This window comes from Engraulis encrasicolus, chromosome 21 (assembly GCF_034702125.1).
Source record: "Engraulis encrasicolus isolate BLACKSEA-1 chromosome 21, IST_EnEncr_1.0, whole genome shotgun sequence".
Taxonomy (NCBI): Eukaryota; Metazoa; Chordata; class Actinopteri; order Clupeiformes; family Engraulidae; genus Engraulis; species Engraulis encrasicolus.
The window spans coordinates 5,657,709-5,679,305 of NC_085877.1; the positions used below are offsets into that span (position 1 = coordinate 5,657,709).

Consider the following 21,597-nt stretch of genomic DNA (forward strand, 5'->3'; position numbering starts at 1 on the left):
CATGATCCAATCCTGTCAGCTAACTTTGATCATCCATGTCATTTTAACGCATGCCTCGAAGTAATAAAACTATACACTTTGACGTTAACATGTAATATGTTTGGCCAGAGCTTTAGTGGCGTGTGAGTCCACACAGCAAGTGTCAGAATGTTTGAGATTATTTCTGCTTCACAACACAAAAGAGTTGGGGGGGGGCGCTCCACTGACTGGAAACAACACAAACCTGTCAAGTGTGCTGAATGCGATATGACGGCACAAACACAATCCAATTGCCAGGGTTTCTGGTCAAGAGCTTAAACATCTCTCCGCAGCTAGGCCACATTAGCATCGGTGAGGAGGTGTTGACACACCATAGAGCCCCAGCTCACGCCTGAGAGTATAGCACAACACACAATGCAGTCAGTGGTGAGATATCACCACTTTTGAGAGAGAGAGAGAGAGAGAGAGAGAGAGAGAGAGAGAGAGAGAGAGAGAGAGAGAGTGTCTGTGTGTGTGTGTGTGTGTGTGTGTGTGTGTGTGTGTGTGTGTGTGTGTGTGTGTGTGTGTGTGTGTGTGTGCGTGTGTGCGTGCGTGCGTGCGTGAGTGCGTGCCTGAGGAGCTATGCAGAGTGTTACACATGTGATGGAAATGTGTGGTGTAAATGCCAAGAGCCAAGCAGGCATTATGGATGCACGGAATGAAAAGCAACATGGGTTTGCAAGGGGAAGGCAGTTGTCTGGCTTCAATAACAATGATCACTCATAGCGTAGTAGTGTAGCACGCTAAGCTCCAGCACACATGGACCCCTACACACACATGCACGCACGCACGCACGCACACACGCACGCACGCAGGCACGCAGGCACGCAGGCACGCACGCACACACTGGATAATATGCATGCATTTGATATGCATTTACTGTAGAGAAACAGGTTTATTGGGCTAATTATGGACAATTCACAGTCACACATACAAGTAAATAGTTACACTCATGTTGAGAACATGGAAATTGGAAAATGTGTCCAAAGATAATGTTTTTTTAATCAAGAACACATATGGAGATTTGCATGTGCAATATACAATTTACTACATAAATGTGGAAAATCAGACAACAAACGGAAGGAGTTGCTAAGGCACTAAAGGGCCATATTCCATTCTAAGCTTAGCTTGTTAGCACAAACACAGACTCAGACACAGGCACTCACTCCCGCTGACTCTCACACACATAAAAACACAAGCACACACACACACGTTTGCACACACAACAGAGGCAGACGAGCACATGCTCTTACGCATGCACAGACACAGACACAGACACAGACACAGACACAGACAGAGACACACACACACACACACACATCTAATGAGGACCCAATTATGGGCCCCCTCTGCCCATAGGCCCAGGACAACTGACCCTTTTGTGTGTCCCACTGTGTTCCCTACACACACGCACGCGCGCACGCACGCACACACACACACACACACACACACACACACACACACACACACACACACACACGCGCGCGGTGTGGCATGGTGTGTGGCGTTTCTTTCTCATCTCCCCCACGGTCATTAAATGGAAATGATTTCTGATCACTGGGCTGTCTGGGACCTGAATGGAAGAAGTGACCTGGAGGTGAGCGAGGCACTATATCCCCATCGCCGACCCATTCACCCATCGCAGCTCCCTGTAAAGATCATTACTTTCACATTTTAATGCCACTGAAGGGATACTGCCACGAGAGACAGTGGGCGGAAATTAGACAGGAGAGGAGACCAGAGGAGAGACACAAGCGATTGTGACAAACAAAGAGAGAGAGAGAGAGAGAGAGAGAGAGAGAGAGAGAGAGAGAGAGAGAGAGAGAGAGAGAGAGAGAGAGAGAGAGAGAGAGAGAGAGATGGAGGCAGGGAGAAAAACACAGAAAGAGAAAAATGTGAAACATGAAGGCAGCAAAATCACAATGACTTCACAGGCAACCTCCTTTTCAAAATGTTCAATGAAGAACAGGAAGTTCATTAGGTACCGTATCTTCTGAAGGTATAGGGCTGTCGGACATGAAAATTTACATCAGATCTGTACATCTTTGCAATATTACGTAATCCTGCTATTAACACTTTGACAAAAGGGCACAGTTAGTCCTTACTTTTACCTACACGTACATCAATAACTGAATATTTGTGCATGTATGCATTTAGGTGTCTTTTGGAGGCTTGGGCATAGAGGTGGAGAGAAACAGCAGAAATAGCCATGTGTGTGTATGTGTGTGTCTCTGTGTGTGTGCGTGCATTGTGTGTGCAGTATGTGCGTGTGTGTGTGTGTGTGTGTGTGTGTGTGCGTGCATGCGTGCGTGCATGCATGTGTGCGTGCATGAATGTGTGCATGTGTGTGCACTCATGCCGCGCATCAGGGCTTCTGGGAGTGTCTGTGGGCCTGCGTATAAAGGGGGTGAGCTTTTTCCTTTTGCCCTTTTAAGATAATGAAAGTAAGAAGGGCGGGGATAGGGCTGTGACCTGAGCACAGCAGATTTCCACACCAGGTGCAAAGATTAATGCGTCTGCCCCATCAGCTCCACTCCGCACCTTCACACACTCGCACTAGCGCCGGCGCTTTTTTCCATTTGCTCATGTGCGCAAGGTCAAAAAGCAATTTGTGCTACAACCGAAATAAATAAAATACGGTGGCAGTAAATTAAATAAGAGGAACAAATCTTGTCCTGGGGGAAAAAGAGGGCGGAAAAAGCCCAACATGAAAGCCCATTTAAGATATCATCAGGCTTTTTTTCGCCATTTGACTAATTGGAATTTTGTTTGCCGGGAAACTTTGTTAAATTGTTGTTGTTTTTTTTCAGAGAGGGAGGGATTCTTTTTCCCTAACCGTTTCTTTTGATTTAGACAAATTCTAGTTTTGATACCGTGATGGGATTAATTCTTTATTTTGCCAAATCCGTTTTACCTGCCTCAAAGTAATTTTTTACACTTTAATTTCCCCATCCTTCTGCCCGAAGTGCCAGCGTATTGTTTTGTTACAACGTACAATGCTGAATCATTTTGACAGAATTTATTCATCTTTCCTCCCTCTGTATCTCGTCTAATATAAGGGAATAATTGATTCTGCGGGAATATGATGAAAAGCCAGAGCATTCCCAGCTATTGGGCTTATCGCTTTTATCCACGTTCAGGCAGAATTAGCATCAATTAATGGAGAATATGAATTGATCTAATACCTTGATTCATATCACTTCAAGTGATATTTATGGTAGGTGAGATGGATATCACCTGCTTCACATATTGAAGCATGCAGTCGCTCCTGTGTCTCTATTTTTATAATCGCTTTAATCCTTTTACACAGATTAATAACCACTATGGATTGTATTTTGATCATACCAATTTTTACAATCTCTGTTACATTAATTATGAACAGTTTAACAAAGTATGTAACAGCTTTGTCACATTCTGTACTTGCAAAATTCTTCGGGCTTGTGCAGGAAAAGGCTTCGACCACACCGTTTCAGAGGCCACAGACCACATGTTCGGAAGATAAACTCACACAACTGGCTTTTATTTTTGCTGATGGCTTCATAATTGACCTGTCTCGGAGCCAAGCCATTAGCAGTCCAAAAGAGCGAAAAACACAGGTCACCGGCTGCAGCCACCCTCGCTGGACCAGAAGAGGAAACTAGAGCAGCAGCGCTCCAGCACAGCTGCTGCTGCATCCTGGCCCAACACTGGAGGAGTCTGGCAGAAGCAGCAGCAGACATATGTGGAGAGCAGAGTTTAGTGGAGAGAGGTGGAGGGATGGCGAGAGAAGAGATGAGGAGAAGAGATGAGAAGTGATAGAAATAGATTGAACGAGAGAGGGAACGGAGAGAGAGGAGTGCAACACGGGGTGCAAAGAAGGAAGGAGAGCAAGGGAGGAAGGAGAGCGAAAAAAGAGGTAGATGAAGAGAGAGAGAGAGAGAAAAACGAGAGCGAGAAAGAAAGATGTACTGTATACAGGAAGAGAAGGCAGAGAGGATGTGAGGGAGAAAGCCTTACAGCGGGGATCTACACGTTATATAAACCCTGGACTGAAACTGTGTCAGAGATGATCCATTTTCTTCACAACAGGAAGCCCAATCTGAGTCAGAAAACCCAGCAGGGGGTCTGGGAAAGGGCGGTGATTCATGTAATCTACTCCAAATTGTTTAGCGCGCCATTTCTGTCACTTTTTAAGCATGCCTTTTGGTTGTGTACTCTTTCACGCCGGGCCTTGGTAAACTTAAAACAGCTAAACTGTGCTTCTGGGCTGGTCTTCCCCATCTCTTTATTTCCCTTTCTGACTGTTTTTTTTTTTTAGGACGAGAAATTTTGATGTCAGTGCATCTTGTCAAAATCGTTCTTTAACATCCACCCAGCCTTTCGCAACAAAGGGCATTTTTAAAGGGAGTCAGCTGAGTTCGTCACAGCGTCTCTGACACTAGCGCCTGCTGGTGTGACCTAGCACTGTCAGTACATCACAGGGGGGGTGGGGAGGAGGAAGAGGAGGAGGTGGGGATGGAGGAGGAGGAGGTGGTGATGGGTACAGAGAGGATGGGTTGGGAATGAGGTGGAGGGAGAGTGAAGGGTACAGAAACAGACCCCATCTCCTCTTCAGGAGGCCTATATAGCACTGACGCCCGTTAGAGAACTGAGGCAGCCTCCCTCCCTGACACACTATCACACACACACACACACATGCGCGCGCACACACCTACACACACACACACACACACACACACACACACACACACACACACACACACACACACACACACACACACACACACACACACACACACACACACACACACACACACAGAAACAAATGCTACTTAATACACATATAGGAACACACCGACACCCACACAAACATGTACACACAAGCGTACATGTACACACACAAATACACACTCTCTAACACACACGCACACCCACACACACACACACACACACACACACACACACACACACACACACACACACACACACACACACACACAAAAACAGAAATACACACACACACACACACACACAGAAACAAATGCTACTTAATACACATATAGGAACACACCGACACCCACACAAACATGTACACACAAGCGTACATGTACACACACAAATACACACTCTCTAACACACACGCACACGCACACCCACACGCACACCCACACACACACACACACACACACACACACACACACACACACACACACACACACACACACGTCCATTTCCAAGGTTACGGGCTGCTCGGCTCAGTAGCAGCGTGGCGGTTGGGCGGCCGCAGGGCTGTTCATTTCTCTGTGTTAGCTGTCAGGCCCATACTCCTCAGGCCTGTCGGGGACACGGACACTTTTATTAAGCAGAGGCGGCGGCCCCAGCCTCTATGTCACCCAGCCACATCCTGTCACACACTACAAGACACAAGTATTTTTAGGGGCAAACCTGACATGCCACCCCCTACCCCACCACCACCTCAAAATGCACACACGGTGACAGACACACACAATTACACAAATACACACACACGAACACACATGCACACACACATACTGTATGTGTGAAGATACACACACAAACCAACACACAAACACAAACACAAACACGGACACACAGACGCACATGCATACATGCACACGTACGCACTCACATACACACACACACTCCTGCAGTATCCTCGGAAGAAAGAGAGAGACAGTTTATGAGTGTTTAGCAGCATCCGTCTGTGGTGCTGGGAGAGTAATGAAAGGGCTCCTGGATGATATTTTACACCACGGTACGTTTTTGGGAGGGGGTGGAGGATTGGGGGGATGGGGGGGCTGGATTGTGTGAAGCAGCAGCACAGTCCCTCCTCCACAGGATACCTGCTGAAACAATAGGTGTCATCAGCGGACCGACCTAGTTATTAATCTCTCTGGCTCGCGCTCTTTAATCAATCGTTGTGCTCCCCTGCACAAACAGCACAGTAATGCATTACGGACATAAACGAAAGACCATATTTCACCCGGCGAAGAACACAAAAAAAACATGGCTCCCAGGGTGATATCTTCTTCCTGTTCGTTCGCCAGCCATGTGTTACAACAAGCGGCCCAGCAGCCCCCTATTTGAGATGTCACGCAGCCAATGTAATGCGGCTTGGCGATTTCAATAAATTATCGCGTTAATTGGCAACAGTTTTTGTTGTATTTTCTCCGACGTGTTGTTTGCATGCCTGTGCAATGAGGCCTGTCCTAAACGGTGGGTGTGTTAACACACAGTAAGTCTGACAGGAATAACGTTCTTCTGCAATACGGGTGATTACGGGCCATCAAGTTATTGAAATAGCTGAAAGATTTAAAAAGGGTAAATTAAAAAACTTGTAACGATTAAAGGGAAATGAAATGCCCGTGATTTATTGAGTCGTCAAAAGAATGTCCCTCCAGTTGAATGGCTTTAGTGGAAAGTAAAGATTTTTTTTTTATAAATGAAAAGCCATCATCGCAACAACTGGAATCCATTTCAGAGGTATGTTATGAAGTCATAAGGAGAAATCAATGACTTTCAGCACGAAATATGAGAGGTTAAAAAAAGACTTCCACTACCACCACTGTTAATTCATGCGGGATGATCATACTGCAGCAATTATTCAAAAGCTTTGATTAGCTTGACTGCTCGCAATCATAGCTGAAAATCAATTTCAGGGGCTTCAGGAATTGAGAGCTGAGCATGTGCCAGCAGGCCCAAAAGCGAGTTTGGATATTATACAAAAAAATCGACATCCCTCCTTTTTTTTCCTCTTCTTTCCAAATTACCCCCAGCCCCTCTTTCTCCCTCTCTCTCTCTCTCTCTCTCTCTCTCTCTCTCTCTCTCTCTCTCTCTCTCTCTCTCTCTCTCTCTCTCTCCCTTTTGGGGGGTAATCAGGGTAAAGGAGCATTGAGCTTGTCATTGAAGCCAAATCAGCCCCTGCGATGCTAGTGAAGTGGAGCCAGGTATCTTCAAATTAGCGTTGTGTGTAACTTAATGCAAACTGCTGGCACCCAACACCGCGTCCAAGCGCCTGTCATGGCAGAGAGGCACATCCGCCGTCAAACTGACTAACGCTGCGCGATTTGTTTTGCCTTTCCCAAGGTAGCGTGAAGTTGAAAGGAGAAATGTTTCCACACATGGCGGCGCAGCAGCAGCAGCAGCAGCAGCAGCGGCGGCGGTGGCATAAGCATCATCAGCAGCAGCGCTATACTGAAGCGCTCCCCGCTAAATAGATTGGCTCCGTAACTGACGGGTAGGCAGCGAGCGCCAGCCAGGCACCATGCCTGCTGAAGACACTTGACGCGCGCAATGCAATGCTCACTGTCAGCCTTTTGAAGAGATCTGTTGGCGATAGGCAATTTTGTAAATATACACATGCTGTGTGGCCGACACAATGACTCTTGATTTTTTTTACCGTTTATTTCATAAATTTCATCTTGAAGGATATATCAGGGGCTATTTTGAGCTCACCGTTCCAAATGACAATTTGCACAGTTCATTCTTTTCCAAGAGGCATATTCTCTTTCATTTAAATGAAGTACCTACATCATAGCAGCATTATAACATCAAACGCGGTGGGTTATCCTGACAACACATGAAATTGTAATTGTATGTTTTGTTAACATCTCATTTCGTTTAGTCTTTCATAGCACATCAGTCAAAATAAATTCACCTACATTCAGAATTCCAGTTCTTGTTGAGTAAACAGGAGAAAGCTCGCCTGTTTCGTAATGCCAACTGATACGTGGCAGCCTGGGTGTAAAAAGCAGTGATGGGAAGTATTGTGGAGCTGCATGCCCTACTTCTGAGGCCAAAGTGAAGTCTGTTAAAGAGCAACACAGATGCATCATGGGGCTTTGAGAGTGCCTTTGTATTTTCCTCCTATTTCTCCTCCTATTTTCTGGATAAGGTAAAGACAAAAAAACTCAAAAGGACTGTCTCTCTCTCTCTCTCTCACCCCAGGGGGTGAACAGTTTTGGAGAGGGCATGGAGGGAGATGAAAGGAGGTTTCGCTGCCTACAGTACCTCCTCCTCCTCCTCCTCCTCCTCCTCTCCTTCCTATCTGCACCCAGAAGACCCAGGATGAGGTTTGGGCTCTGTGCCCAAAACCTTCACGTCTAGAGGGAAGCCAGCCCTGCAGTTAAAGCCGCTCTCCTCCACACGTAACCTAATCATCACTCCCTCCTCAACAACCTACTTACATGTGTTACGGATCACTAGTATACATCTTCACTTGTTTCAACAAAACTGCAGTACCACCACGGGCTTTGATATTCAGGGCTATAAAGTGCAGGGGATAGTGCAAATAATTGCAATGTCGGGCTCTAGCAAGTGCCCCCTTTGTAGAAACCACTGACTAACGGCTGGCATTACACTGTCATTTTTGATGATAAATGGGTAGCTAGCTAGCAGCTGCAGACTCCTAACTCAATCAGGACCTCAATCTGGCCGGGCAGATGAGCCAACTATTCAGTGATCAGTCTTTGAAGTGACCTCAAAAATTTGTAGGAAGATCTTACATCACATATGGCCGAAAAACCATGCTGTAGATATCTTATTCGTATGAAGAGATGAGCAAATGGGGACGGCTGCTCATAGTCTATGCTGGCCCTCTACTGTATGTCTTGTTGTACACCTCACAGAGATGGGCTGAGCCTGACCTCTTCCAGGGGGTGGTGGGCAGCTAGATCTGCTGTTAGAGAGAGGGGGTGTAGCCAGAGATTCTTTAAGTATAGAGATATGCCAACATAATAGGTTTCTATGGGCACCTAACGTGACCAGGTTCCGGTCTGCCTAAAGGGGCGTGTCATAATGCTCCTAGCATTGAATAGAACAGTCCTTAGGTCAGGGGTGCCCAACCTTTTTTTAACCGAGATCTACTTTTGAAGTTGATGGTCTGCCGTGATCTACCAAGTCAAATTTAAGGATGTCGGTGTGAAAATTTAAGATCACCATTAATCACCATTGTTATGAACAAAATGTTTTTAGTAGGCTACTATGGCCGTATCTTTTCAGTGTATTTTTAAAGTGTGTTGAATAAGAGGCGGGCACAGCGCGTTGCATTCTGGGAACGCCGCCATATTGATAGCTAGTTGCTACGGTAAACAAAGACCGAGTAAAACAGCACAGAGAAAGAGCACAAAGAAACAAAGTAACGAGTAAACAGCGATGTTAAAAGCGAAGAAAGGATGCGGAATATACCGAGACACACTGCAGAGGGAAGCCAGGGACCGTTATCTGCAAAAGATGGGCTTCATAAACGGACTTGATCCCTACGAAGTAGCAAGCAAGGAGTGGCGCGTTGGGGAAGATCTTCTACCACCGTTTGCGAGGGAGGACATATTTTCCTATCTTGTGTGTGGTGTCAGTGCCTACACACATGAGGAATTTCGCTGCTACAAGTCGCTAGAGGCTTACAAACATCTGACAGAAGGAAAAGTTTACGACATGGAAGTATTCAAACCGAATGAGAACACAATCGTCAGAGCCAAGGTAAGCTACCGTCTCAACATGGTGTGTTGTTTGTTGTGGTGATAAGATAGGTGCAGGCACTAACGTAAAACATCAAAAATGTATGTAAACAAATCTTATGCTGACTGTACGTGTCCTGGGATACTGTAGTTACATTCAGATGATATATGACTGTCCTACCATGGTACAAAAATGGCATACACATTACGTTTTGGTTGGTTGAGTGTGCCCTGCATAGAATGAAACACACTGAAGCATTTATTGTTTGTTGTAATCATTGTTACAATGTTGTCATATTTTCCTGTGCCTGTTTATCACTTAAAGGCAACTTACCGTGTGTCCATCTTTTTGTCCTTAGGTCATGCACTCTATGCGCCAAAATGACCCTCCACTGAAGCCTTGGGTTATCCTAACCTGTGAGGGCCATGTACTCTGCGCTCACTGTACCTGCATGGCTGGGATCGCAGAATCCTGCACCCATGTTGGGGCTCTGCTCTTCGCCATAGAGGCTACTGTCCGTTTACGTGGAACGAAGACTGTCACCGATGTCCCTTCATACTGGGCAGTTCCATCCGCCATCAGGAAAGTCAAGGGAGAGGTTGCCCACAAGATGGACTTCACAACAGCGAAGGCCAAGCGCATTGCCCTGGATAGAGCAATAAATGATGGCACTCCCATGCCTGGCCCACGCTCACGGCCAAGAGCAGTATACACACATCAGAGCACACTGAGTGACTTGGGGCGGGGGCCACTCCTCAAAGATCTGCATGAGGAACGAGCAGCATGCATGGCGGCAACCGAGGAGTATTACAAATTCTATGCAGATCCTGTCAAGCCAGCAAAGATGCCAACGCCACTGCAAGTCCGGCTGCGTGATCCTGAGTTCAGAAATGCGTCACTGAACGAGATCCTCCAGCACTGTGAGACGGTAACCAACGTCGCTGCTGTATCACATGAAGACGCCAAAACCATCCGCACACGTACAATGAAGCAACACAAGGCACCTGCCTGGTTTGGGGTACGGGCAGGGAGAGTGACTGCCTCCACCATGCATGCAGTTCTGGTCTCAAACATCGAGAAGCCGGCTGTGTCCACAGTCAAGAATGTGTGCTACCCAAAGGCACACTTTACAACAGCAGACACACAGTGGGGACTGACACATGAAGACACAGCACGCACTGAATACATTCAACAACAAGCACCACACCACGATAACTTGACGATCGAGCAGTCTGGCTTCTGCATAAACCCGGCGTTCCCACAGGTAGGCGCCTCACCTGATGGCCTAGTTAGCTGTGACTGCTGTGGACAAGGCTGCCTGGAAGTGAAATGCCCTGCTAAGCACAAACACAGCACTGTCCAGGAGGCTTGTGACGCAGACAAAGACTTTTGTCTCCACAGAGTTGATGGCATTGTTCAGCTCAAACAAGGTCATAGGTACTACACACAAGTGCAGACACAGATGTTTGTGACAGGTGCAACCTACTGTGACTTTGTGGTGTGGACACTGAAAGACATTGCCGTGCTCCGTATCCTGCCAGATGTCAGCTTCTGGGAGTCCTGTCTGAGGAAGGCACAGGAATTTTTTCACAAAGTTTGCCTCCCCGAGCTCATCTGTGAGTATTACACCAGAGACACCTCCACACCGGAGGCCACCAGAGTTCTGGCTGTGAACACTGAACCAGCACCTGCACAAGCACCAAAACGGCCGAGAATGTCAAAGAAGAAGACCAAGAAAAATAAAGAGAATGTGTGGTGTTTGTGCGGAGGGCCTGAAAAGGACACTATGGTTCTCTGTGACAACAGCAGCTGTGCAATACAGTGGTTTCACCTCAACTGTGTTGGTCTTGACGCAGACTCAGCAAAAGAAAATTCCTGGTTTTGTGACGCTTGTCTGTAGGCACCTTATTTTTTTTAGCTTGTTTGCACTACTGTTAATACATACTATGTTCTAACATACTGTTACACACTGTTCTGTGTTCCCAGATTGCACTACTGTTATTTTGCCTCACATCATTTCAGAAAAATGTTTCAACACACTGTTCTGTGATACTGATGTTGCACTACTGTTAAAACATCATCTTTCTGTGCCACTTGTTTTGCACTACTGTTAATACATACTATTTTTATCCAGTTGTACATACTGTTCTATGTTCTAACATACTGTTACACACTGTTCTGTGTTCCCAGATTGCACTACTGTTATTTTGCCTCGCATCATTTCAGAAAAATGTTTCAACACACTGTTCTGTGTTCTGAGATGCTGATATTGCACTACTGTTAAAACATCATCTTTCTGTGCCACTTGTTTTGCACTACTTACTGTTAAGACTTTATTTATGTTTTGTACCAATTTTTGCCTTGAAGTATTTCCAATGCACAGTTCTTTATTCGCAGGAATGCACTACTATTCTCATCTTTCTGTACCACTTGTTTTGCACTACTGTTAAGACTTTATGTGTTCTACCATTTTTTGCCTTGAATATTTCCAATTCACAGTTCTTTATTCTCAGGAATGCACTAGTGTGACTTAACTACAATTACAAATTCTGATGTCAAAGTAAACTGACCTTTCATTACACTACTTGAAAATAAAAAAGAAAGGCACTCAAATTTGGCTGTGTGTCATGGCATTTTATTGTGGACACATTCAACTTTACACAACACTCTTGCTCATGTTTGTAAGACTACAACACACAGAAACAATCTTGTCCAGAAATGTTACGTCTTCACCATCACATGGCAACACAATGCTGATCGGTAGTTTTGCTGACAACAGTGTGTACTTGTTCCGAACAACCCCAATCACCCTTTCCACATGAATTCTGAGATGGGCGAGTTTTCTTGTGCTCTCCACATCTCTTGCTTCCAGCTGACAGTGTCCTCTTGTGAAGGCAGGGATCTTTACCTCTGCACACATAAGTCCCACACTTTCAGAAATATCAAAGCCCCGATCAGCCAACACTACATCTCTGGGTAGTAATCTATCAAGAATACCACAGTTCTCTGTGACATGCTTATCACTGATGCGCCCCCCCCAACCCTTGGAAATGAAAGAAATGGTCCCGTATGGTGTAATACCAATAAGGTACTTCATAGTTGTGTTGTGCTTGTAGTTTGAATAAGCCTGAGCTTGAGCAGTAAGATTTGATGGTCTCTCTATGAAAATTTCAAAGCAGTCCACAATAACAGCAACACGATTTCCAAAGGCTTCCACAAACTGATGGGGCATAGTGGTGTACAGGGCCTCTCGACTTGGCCAGACGATCAGAGGTGTGATGGTGCAGTACAAAAGTTCTACCATGCTATTGAAGGTTCTGGAGATGGTGGTCCTGTCAACACTGAAGACGTAGGCTAGATGTTGCATCGGCAAGTTCAGTCTGAGGCGCATGAGTGTGAGGATGAGCATTTGAAAGGGTGACAGTACTCTACTGCTTCGTGTCATGAGTGGCAGAAGAGTGGCTAAGAGAGACATGAAAATCTTTGCACTTGGTAGTCCAGTGTAATACCTCAGCCTCACATTATCACCCTTCAGGGAATCTTCATCCATTTTTTTCTGACCAAGCTCTAATTTCAGGGCCCTGTTCTCCTCCAGCAGACGGTTGATTTCATCGCGCCGTTTCTGGCAGAGGTCACATTCTGTCTCCGGTCCCGGTTCAGCTTCATGTTGTGAATCTTCAGCTGTGGATCACAGACAGTTTTTGTTTAGCTCAGTGTGTCATGCAAATACAACAAGAGCAAATAGACTGTAATAAATATAAGCCTTATGACCCTCTACTCCAAAGTCAAATTATTCATGTTATTTCACAACCATTTACATTGCATGGGAGTAACATAGTAATAATCCTTAACGACACACTCCTGCTGGAGAGAAGACCTCAGAGCCCTCACAAGGTTATTTTTTCTTTATGCATGTTTTGTAGGCCTTACCTGGTGTGTCAATGGTTGTCTCAGGCATCACTGTGTCATCCACTGCTGATGTGGTCTCAGTCCTTCGGCGCTTCCTTGCTTGCTGTCTCTCCAAGCGTGCCGTTTCTGTGGCCTTTGTTTCAGTGTGTCCCAGGTGCAGTGATGGTGCCCAATCCGGATGGGAGGTGTACATTGCATCTACTGGCTTTCCTGGTGAAACAACCAAAACTATTAACCCTACTATAAACTACTAATGACAAAATAATGACAAAATAAACGGAGTAGGACAACTGTTTTGTGTTTCAGTGGACCTGGCTAACCCTCTGGAACACAACCCTACTTCAGCTCATGCTACATGCTACAGATCAGCCAACAACGGTTACTTGAAATGATACATGAATAAAAACAGTATGTTATGTAACTTACCAGAATGAAAATGCCTATGTTTACAAAGCAATTGCAGCACTGATAGTATGCAGAGATAATTTCAGTCATACACAAGTCATAAACAACTGAAACAATTTCAAAATGATAAACATTTGGTATATAAAATGCATATGTAGGCACAAAGGTCCTATTTCTAAAATATGATGAAGCATCATGCCTTCAGTGGTACAAATTAAAAAGGGCTCAGAAATTCACCATTTGTTATGGGTAAAAAGTAGGCTAGTTAAGTTCACTTTACTATGAGAGAGAGAGAGAGAGGGGGGGAGAGAGAGATGAGAGAACTCATTGGATTGGTTAACACCCCTGTTAAGAATGACTTCTTCTATGAAGGTTTTTTTTTTTCAGCTCTCTGGGACAGTAGCACAGCAAAGGCTTTCTATTGTGAGTTTGTCCAATCGTTTTGTCCACAACTGGAGCAAGAAACAGCACAAATTGAAGTGAATTCCATACATGTCACTGTCAGCAACTAACATTTCCCTTACACGCGGCACGCGATGTAAACGCAGTTAGCAGTGATGCATTCGACTAGCGATTTGGACGAAGATTCTCGCACATTGCCGCGTTGCGCACATGTTCTGTTACTGTTCCGATGTTACATGTGTGCACACATGAATCAACTGCAATACCTTGACGGTCACTTCCTAATGCTTTGCCCTCATTCTGTGTTACCGTGGGACTAATTATCTAACCAATATAGGGTGACCAGATTTGGATTTGTAAAAAGGAGGACACTTTTTTTGGTGTGGGGGGGGTGGTCATCGGTGTATCTGTGTATCTACATGTATGAAAGTATATATGGGTATGAGGTATGATAGTAGGCCTATAAAGTATCAACGCATCCAAAATGGTCATTTGTTTAAAGGCCACTCAAACTGTTTGGCATGCACATTCATTTGTCTACCATAAATGACAATTAAAATCTCTTCAGTTACACCTATAGGTCTATCACATAATTTGTGTGATCATATGATGCAGAGTGTGCCTTTGTTACAATCCTAGATAGTAGGCCTAACACCTATAGTGGAATAGCTTAACAGCATAACAATGCAGCTCAATTAGGCCTATTCTAATTTCTGCATTAGGTTTTTAAAAATAGATTCACCATCATGTAGGCCCATCTCAGCCATTTCCCACAAAGATGAACGGCATTAGGCTATATAACATTGGAAACTAAATATAAAAAACACAACATTTGTGGTTTTCAACTGAATTGATAATGAAGTTCTATTAGGCTACATTTTAGGCTTAATATGTTTATAAGACACCTCACAATTTACCCCTCCACTGTCATCCATTAGGCCTATTTAGATAGGCTATTTGTAGTGGCATGGTGCTCAGAGATTAGCAATGGGCACTGCAGCCATTAAGAGAGGAACTGGAGTTTTACCTACCATTAATAAGATAACCAATACAGCGTTATCAATAACTGCAAAGGCAATAGACAGAAGAAGAAGCTGATGAAGAAGAAGCTTAATTTCTTAACTCAGGAATGAGTCCTTCTAGCTCCGAGAAATTGCTTTTGCAAATAACTTGGAAATGTCAGATCATGAAAGAATTTTTAGGTTAAGTCTTGTGACAAGGTGTGACAAAACTTGTACCTCCCTAAATGATGGATTTGGTGGTGTTACTAGGCATACTCCTGTGTTAGATTACCTTCATACCTGGCTTCACACGCGTTTTTTTTTTTCAACTCCACCGCGAACGTGCATTTGCGTTTTTATCGGCATTGCAGTCCGTCGACCCGGCGGACAGATGCGCTTTCGCTTGTAAACATGGGGCGCGCTGGCTAGTCCCCTAGGCTACTTCTTTCGGACACATGGTGCGAAGTGGCTAGATTTGATGAGAAGGGCGTGACTAATTTGTGAACGGTAGAGAGAAACCTGGAGTGCAGTCAAATGGAACGGAGTGAAAATTACATTGCAGATGAATTAGGTCTATATTTCAGGCAGGGAAACAAAATCCCGGATATTTCTGAAATTCCCCCCGGACATTTTTTTAGGTCTCAAATGTAGGACATGTCCGGGAAAAACCGGACGTCTGGTCACCCTAAACCAATAGGCCTACAGTACCAGCAGCTTGCTACATAGCCTACTTTTGAAAGACAATATTTCCCCCGTCACATTACATGTCTCGCGATCGACTGCCACTCCCCTCGAGATCGACTGGTAGCTCGCGATCGACTGGTTGGGCACCCCTGCCTTAGGTCTGACTAGGTCCACCCCCCCCCCCCCCCCAATAATAGAACCCGGAAACAATGGGCCAATGGAACCTCTCTCTCTCTACTCTCTCTGGTGTAGCCTACTGTAGTAGCACTGGGCTGGAGTCTAATACACTCTACTCAACAGTAGGAGGACCCCAGTGGCCTACACTACCACCACCAGCAGCACCCCAAGGGCAGCCCCTTATGAATGTTTCAGTGTTTCAGCAGTGGGCCTTGTCTGTCTACCTACTGGATGGTGTGTGTGTGTGTGTGTGTGTGTGTGTGTGTGTGTGTGTGTGTGTGTGTGTGTGTGTGTGTGTGTGTGTGTGTGTGTGTGTGTGTGTGTGTGTGTTTGTGTCTGCCTGCTTGGCCTCCCCAGGCTACCCGGTCACATTAAATGCCAATCAGGACACACTAACAGCGTCTGGGCCTGTGTGGAGGTGGAGGGGGCCTGGGGGAGAGGAGTGGAGAGGAGAGGAGAGGCTGCCTAGTTAGTCCCCCATGGCCTAGGTGGAGAAGACTAAGGACACACACACACACTTACCACCAGCCTTCATCGAATTGTTCACACACACACACACACAAAAACGCACACACACAAAAACGCATGCACGCACATACATAAGCACACGCGCACGCACACACACACACACGCACGTGCACATACACACACGCATGCACGCGGGCACACACACACACACACACACACACACAAAAACAAACACTCTCAGAGACACACATACACAACTGCACTAAAAAACACCTACAGTAGATATATAGTCATCTCATCTCTAACACACACATGCTCATCTGTAGAGACATCACAACCACACATAACTACACGTACACATACAGTACACACACACACACACACACACACACACACACACACACACACACACACACACACACACACACACACACACACACACACACACACACACACACACACACACACACACACACACACACCAAGACAGTGTGTCCTTACACTTTCAGGAATAGAGGGGGATACCACTTGTAAAAGGAGCTAGGATTACTCATCAACACACTAGCTGCATCTATACCGGTACTGCAAACAATGTATATGAACACTACAGTATGTCTGAGGAGCCGCGTATATGATTTCACTGGAGTGAAACTAAGGCTATAGTGATTGACAGTATAGGGCCAGAGGTCTCAGGCCTATAGTGGAAGTGAATAGAAGAGGTGGTACAGTGTATGTTACCTGGGGAAAGGATTCTCGTATTGGGTGTTAGCTGACAAACAAGCCGACTATACATTTCATATGTATCATATCAGCTCTCTCTCACTCTTTCTCTCCATGTGTTTGTGTATGACAGAGAGAATGCATGCAGGTGTTAATGGGGGTAGGGGGGGGTCTTTCACAGACAGTGTTGCCAGATCTTGTGAGAAAACTGAAAACAAGCCAAAAAGAAGTGACCGGAAATAAAAGGGGGGTGGGGTGTCTTGTCAGATGAGACCTTGCTCTTTGCGAGTGTGTGTGGCAGCTCAAATCCACGTAACTGGCTGAGAGACACAGAGAGTGGGACTTAACAATGTTGTTGTAGGCTAATTTAAGGGTGGGTGAGAGAATCAGAGCTGTCATTTAGAAACAGGATGTTTCAAACATCCAAACACATTCAAATCACTGGCAGAACAGAAGCGAGCACCAAGTCCGACCCTGAAAAAAAGAACCCCCCAAAAAATGCAACCCGGACTGTACAAAATGTAAAGCGACTGCTCCAAAACTTAAGCCCAAAGTGGCCTATAATAAACAAAATTGGCAACCCTGGTCACAGAATATGATCAAAATTGGTTCTGGGTCAGGCTCACACGACAAACACCAACATCTAACACCACCTATTGTGTTCACAATGTCCTTCTTATTCTATACTGAACCTCCGATTGTGTCCTCAAGTTACTCCAACTCCATAAAGTGGCCGTGTTCTACTTAGTGTTGCACCGATACCGATACCAGTATCGGTGGATCGGTGGATCGGCACTAAAATGGTGGTATCGGTATCGGCGAGTACCAACAAATAGGGCACCGATACCATTTACAGGTGCTTGTATGACACTTAAACAGCCTTGAAATTAGCTATGTCATAGAGGTATTTAAAAAGTATAAAAAGTTTTGCTGGATTCACTTTGTATTAGTCTTTTTTTCTGTTTCACAAAGGTAGGCAGCAGCCTGACAAAGCCATGCAATGATTTTACATCCAAGTAGTATGCACTACAGCCCTTCATATATACATTTAAAATAGGGTGGTATCGGTATCGGTATGGTATCGGTATCGGCCGATACTGCACAGCCAGGTATCGGGTATCGGTATCGGGGCCAAAAAATGGTATCGGTGCAACACTAGTTCTACTAGGCTCTTTTTTTTCGAAAGAGGAAAGCAAAGAGGAGAGATGTTGAAATCAAAACGACGCTTAGTGGCCTGAACGAATTAATGATCACAGGGCCACATCTAAGTCAACACGGGCTCGCGGCCGGGCGCTGGCCCCTCTGCCGTCAGATCAATATCTGCAAATAATAAATGAGCTCCCTCCCAGAGGGTCACCCCCAAAGCCCCACAGCAGCGCCAGCGAAAAGTCCACAATTTGTGCAGCAGGACTCAATAAAGCTAGGTGGAGGAGCACGGGCACACAGCGCGGCACGGCACGGCACGAGAGAGGCCGTCTTGAACACTCCATAATAGAAAATTAATGGAGCCCAGAGCATGGCTGAGGACACCCCGATGGCCAGCTAATAGGCCTAGTTATAACTGTCAGAGGTGGCCAGACGCCCCCCAAAATACAGACGGCGAGAAAGCGCCACGGGGATGCCAACATGCCTTAGTCACACGAGAGATAGACGTTCATCTCACTCTCACTACTGGTGTTTGAAATGGGATGAAGTTGTTCAGTATGCAGTAAAATGTTCGGTGTTGATTCATTACAGAGTCAAATTTAACACTGATAGTGTAGGTCCTACTCTCTAAGAGTTGGATTAACGCTACAGAATGTACTGCATAAAACAGATGGTTTAGTGACTCACAGCGAGTCCAAAAACCGGTGAAATGCCTATTGACTCAGATGCGGCTAAAGTAATGCAGTTGTACTGGCTAAAGTGGTGGCAGTTTGTGTAGAATCATAGCAGCACTTCTGCCAATTTCAATATGCTGTTGTATTGCTCACGCTACCCCCTTGACTTGTCAGTACCCGTGGATTCTGCATTTTTCAGCTCAGGCCTTTCCGAGATCTATTCAAGCTTCCGAGCTATTCAAATGGGGGCAGGCTTTGTTTACATTAAAAATCTTCTTAACATAGGCCTATCCCAAAAGTTATCGCTCTTAACTAGTTGTCTGTTGATGTTGCATAACCTTTTTGATGTTATTGGGAATAAATGCCCCCATTACAATGACCAGGATCTCGTAAAAGGCTGAAGATATATAGTCAGGTACTGACAAGTCCAGGGTAGTGTGAGTATTACAGCTGTATGTCGAAATTGGCAGAAGTTATCCTTTAAGTATCTTATTAGATATCCTGTACAGTATATTCTCTCAGAAGAGCTGAAAGTGTAACTTTTTATTGTAGACTAGCGTTAGCAAACAATTCAGCCAATTTGAAAACTTTGCACTAACTTTGTATCTTGTTGAACAACTATGACATACACATATCACTATTGGATAAACGTGATATAGCACTCAGAGAGGGCCAGAGGTATCAGTCAATGCAGGTAAAAATGCAAATTCACTCACAGGTAAACATAAACACACACACTAACACACACTAACACACACAGACACACAGACACACACACACACACACACCAGTAACGTGCGCTGGGATTTATGGCTGGTGAGGCAACTTTTTCAATATCAGATTTTCAAATAAATAATTGCCAAATAGGCCTACCGACAAGTTCCATATGTCATAGCAGCTTTCTTAACATAAGGTAGGCCTACATATTTTGACATAAGCTTACTGCATTTCCGCAGAGAAAATGCTATTAGATCTCTCTCTCACACACACACACACACACACACACACACACACACACACACACACACACACACACACACACACACACACACACACACACACACACAGGATTCAAACAGTGGTCTCACATATACCACACAGCACCAATGTGGACAGCAGAGCAGAGGAGAGGAGAGTAGTGGAGAGGAGAGGAGAGAAGAGGAGAGGAGAGAAGAGGAGAGGAGGAGGAGAGAAGAGGAGAGAGGAGATGAGAGAGGAGGAGAGGGGAGGAGAAGAGAGAGGAGAAGAGATGAGAGGAGAAAGGAGGAGGAGTGGAGAGGAGGAGGAGAGGAGCTCAAGGAGAGGAGAGGAGAGGGAGAGGAGAAGAGAGAAGAGGAGAGGAGATGGGAAAAGAGAGGAGAGGGGGAGAGGAAAGGAGAGAAGAGAAGAGAGGGGGAGAGGAGAGGAGAGGAAAGGAGAGGAGAGGAGAGGAGAGGAGAGAAGGAGGGGAGAAGAGGAGGGTAGGTGAGGGGAGAGTAGTGGAGAGTGTAAGCTCCTTCACAGCCCACTGCTCTCACACACACACACACACAGGATTCAAACAGTGATCTCACATAAACCACACAGCAGCAGCAATGTAGACTGAGCATCACGGCGGATGCTCAAGACACACAGGATTCAAAACATGGTGTCATATAGACCACTGAGCACCACGGCGAACAAAAAGGTGTGATAGCTTTCGTGATACGAACTGGATTCTCGTGCAAATGTAGGCCTACATGTACTTGTACGAGGCTACGGCAAGCGATGTGGAACAAAGGTGTGGCAGGAAGCGAATGTCAAAGAAGTAAACAGATATTACACACGCTTCGATATGGTCAGCAAATATTTTGGGACTGTCATTTCTGTTATGCCTACACCTTGGAATTAAATCAGAGTCTTGTAGTTACACGGGTATATTTGATTTACCTCAACGGTACCCTGTACTCAACTTTACAAACAGTTACCGGGCACATGAGAATCCGGTGCCCATAACAAAAGCTACCACACTGGACAAGAATCACGGCGGATTCTCTCCCTCCCCACGGGTCTCACAAACACAGGCTTCACACACATAGGAAATTGGTCCTACCTGAACTCCTGCATCAGGTCCATGCGCCGCTCTTTTCCTTCACTTTAGCGTTGTGCATGCTAACGTTACTTTAGCCGGTGCTGTTCATCCAAAGCCCCAAACGTCGCCCCAAACGTCCAAAGCAATTTGGCATTGAATATGAGTAGCCGCGAGGATTTGTGTTTCGTGAGGCTCCTTAGTCCTTAGTAAATTGTTAAGTCGTAAAATCCCATGCGAATGGTCTTCCACACATTCTCGCCGGTTGCAAACAAGACACAGGGGAAACAACAATATTTTCTGCAGTGTTGTACCACTCACTTTGAAATGATCGGGTAGTTATTCTGACCGGTCACCTGAGTAGAAAACCCTTCAGCTCTGTCGGTCCTCCATTCTTTATCACATATTTTCCCCTTGGAAATCCAACTTTGAGAATGCTCTTAGTTTCGTTATGAAATCCACTTGTAGCAGTCAACGTGAACAAGCTAGC

At 45.4% G+C, this 21,597-nt stretch overlaps 1 protein-coding gene and 1 long non-coding RNA gene across 2 annotated transcripts in view; both read right to left on the minus strand.

Moving 5' to 3' along the window:
* LOC134437529 (uncharacterized) overlaps positions 1-21,597 on the minus strand; it is a 124,727-nt gene that overhangs the window by 25,557 nt on the left and 77,573 nt on the right. The window lies entirely within an intron of this gene.
* Positions 12,097-13,576, minus strand: LOC134437992 (uncharacterized). Its single transcript, XM_063187577.1, has 2 exons — positions 13,405-13,576; positions 12,097-13,155 (listed from the first exon to the last, which is right to left on the minus strand). The coding sequence occupies exons 1-2, from the start codon at positions 13,574-13,576 to the stop codon at positions 12,131-12,133; spliced, it is 1,197 nt and encodes a 398-aa protein (XP_063043647.1). The 3' UTR covers positions 12,097-12,130.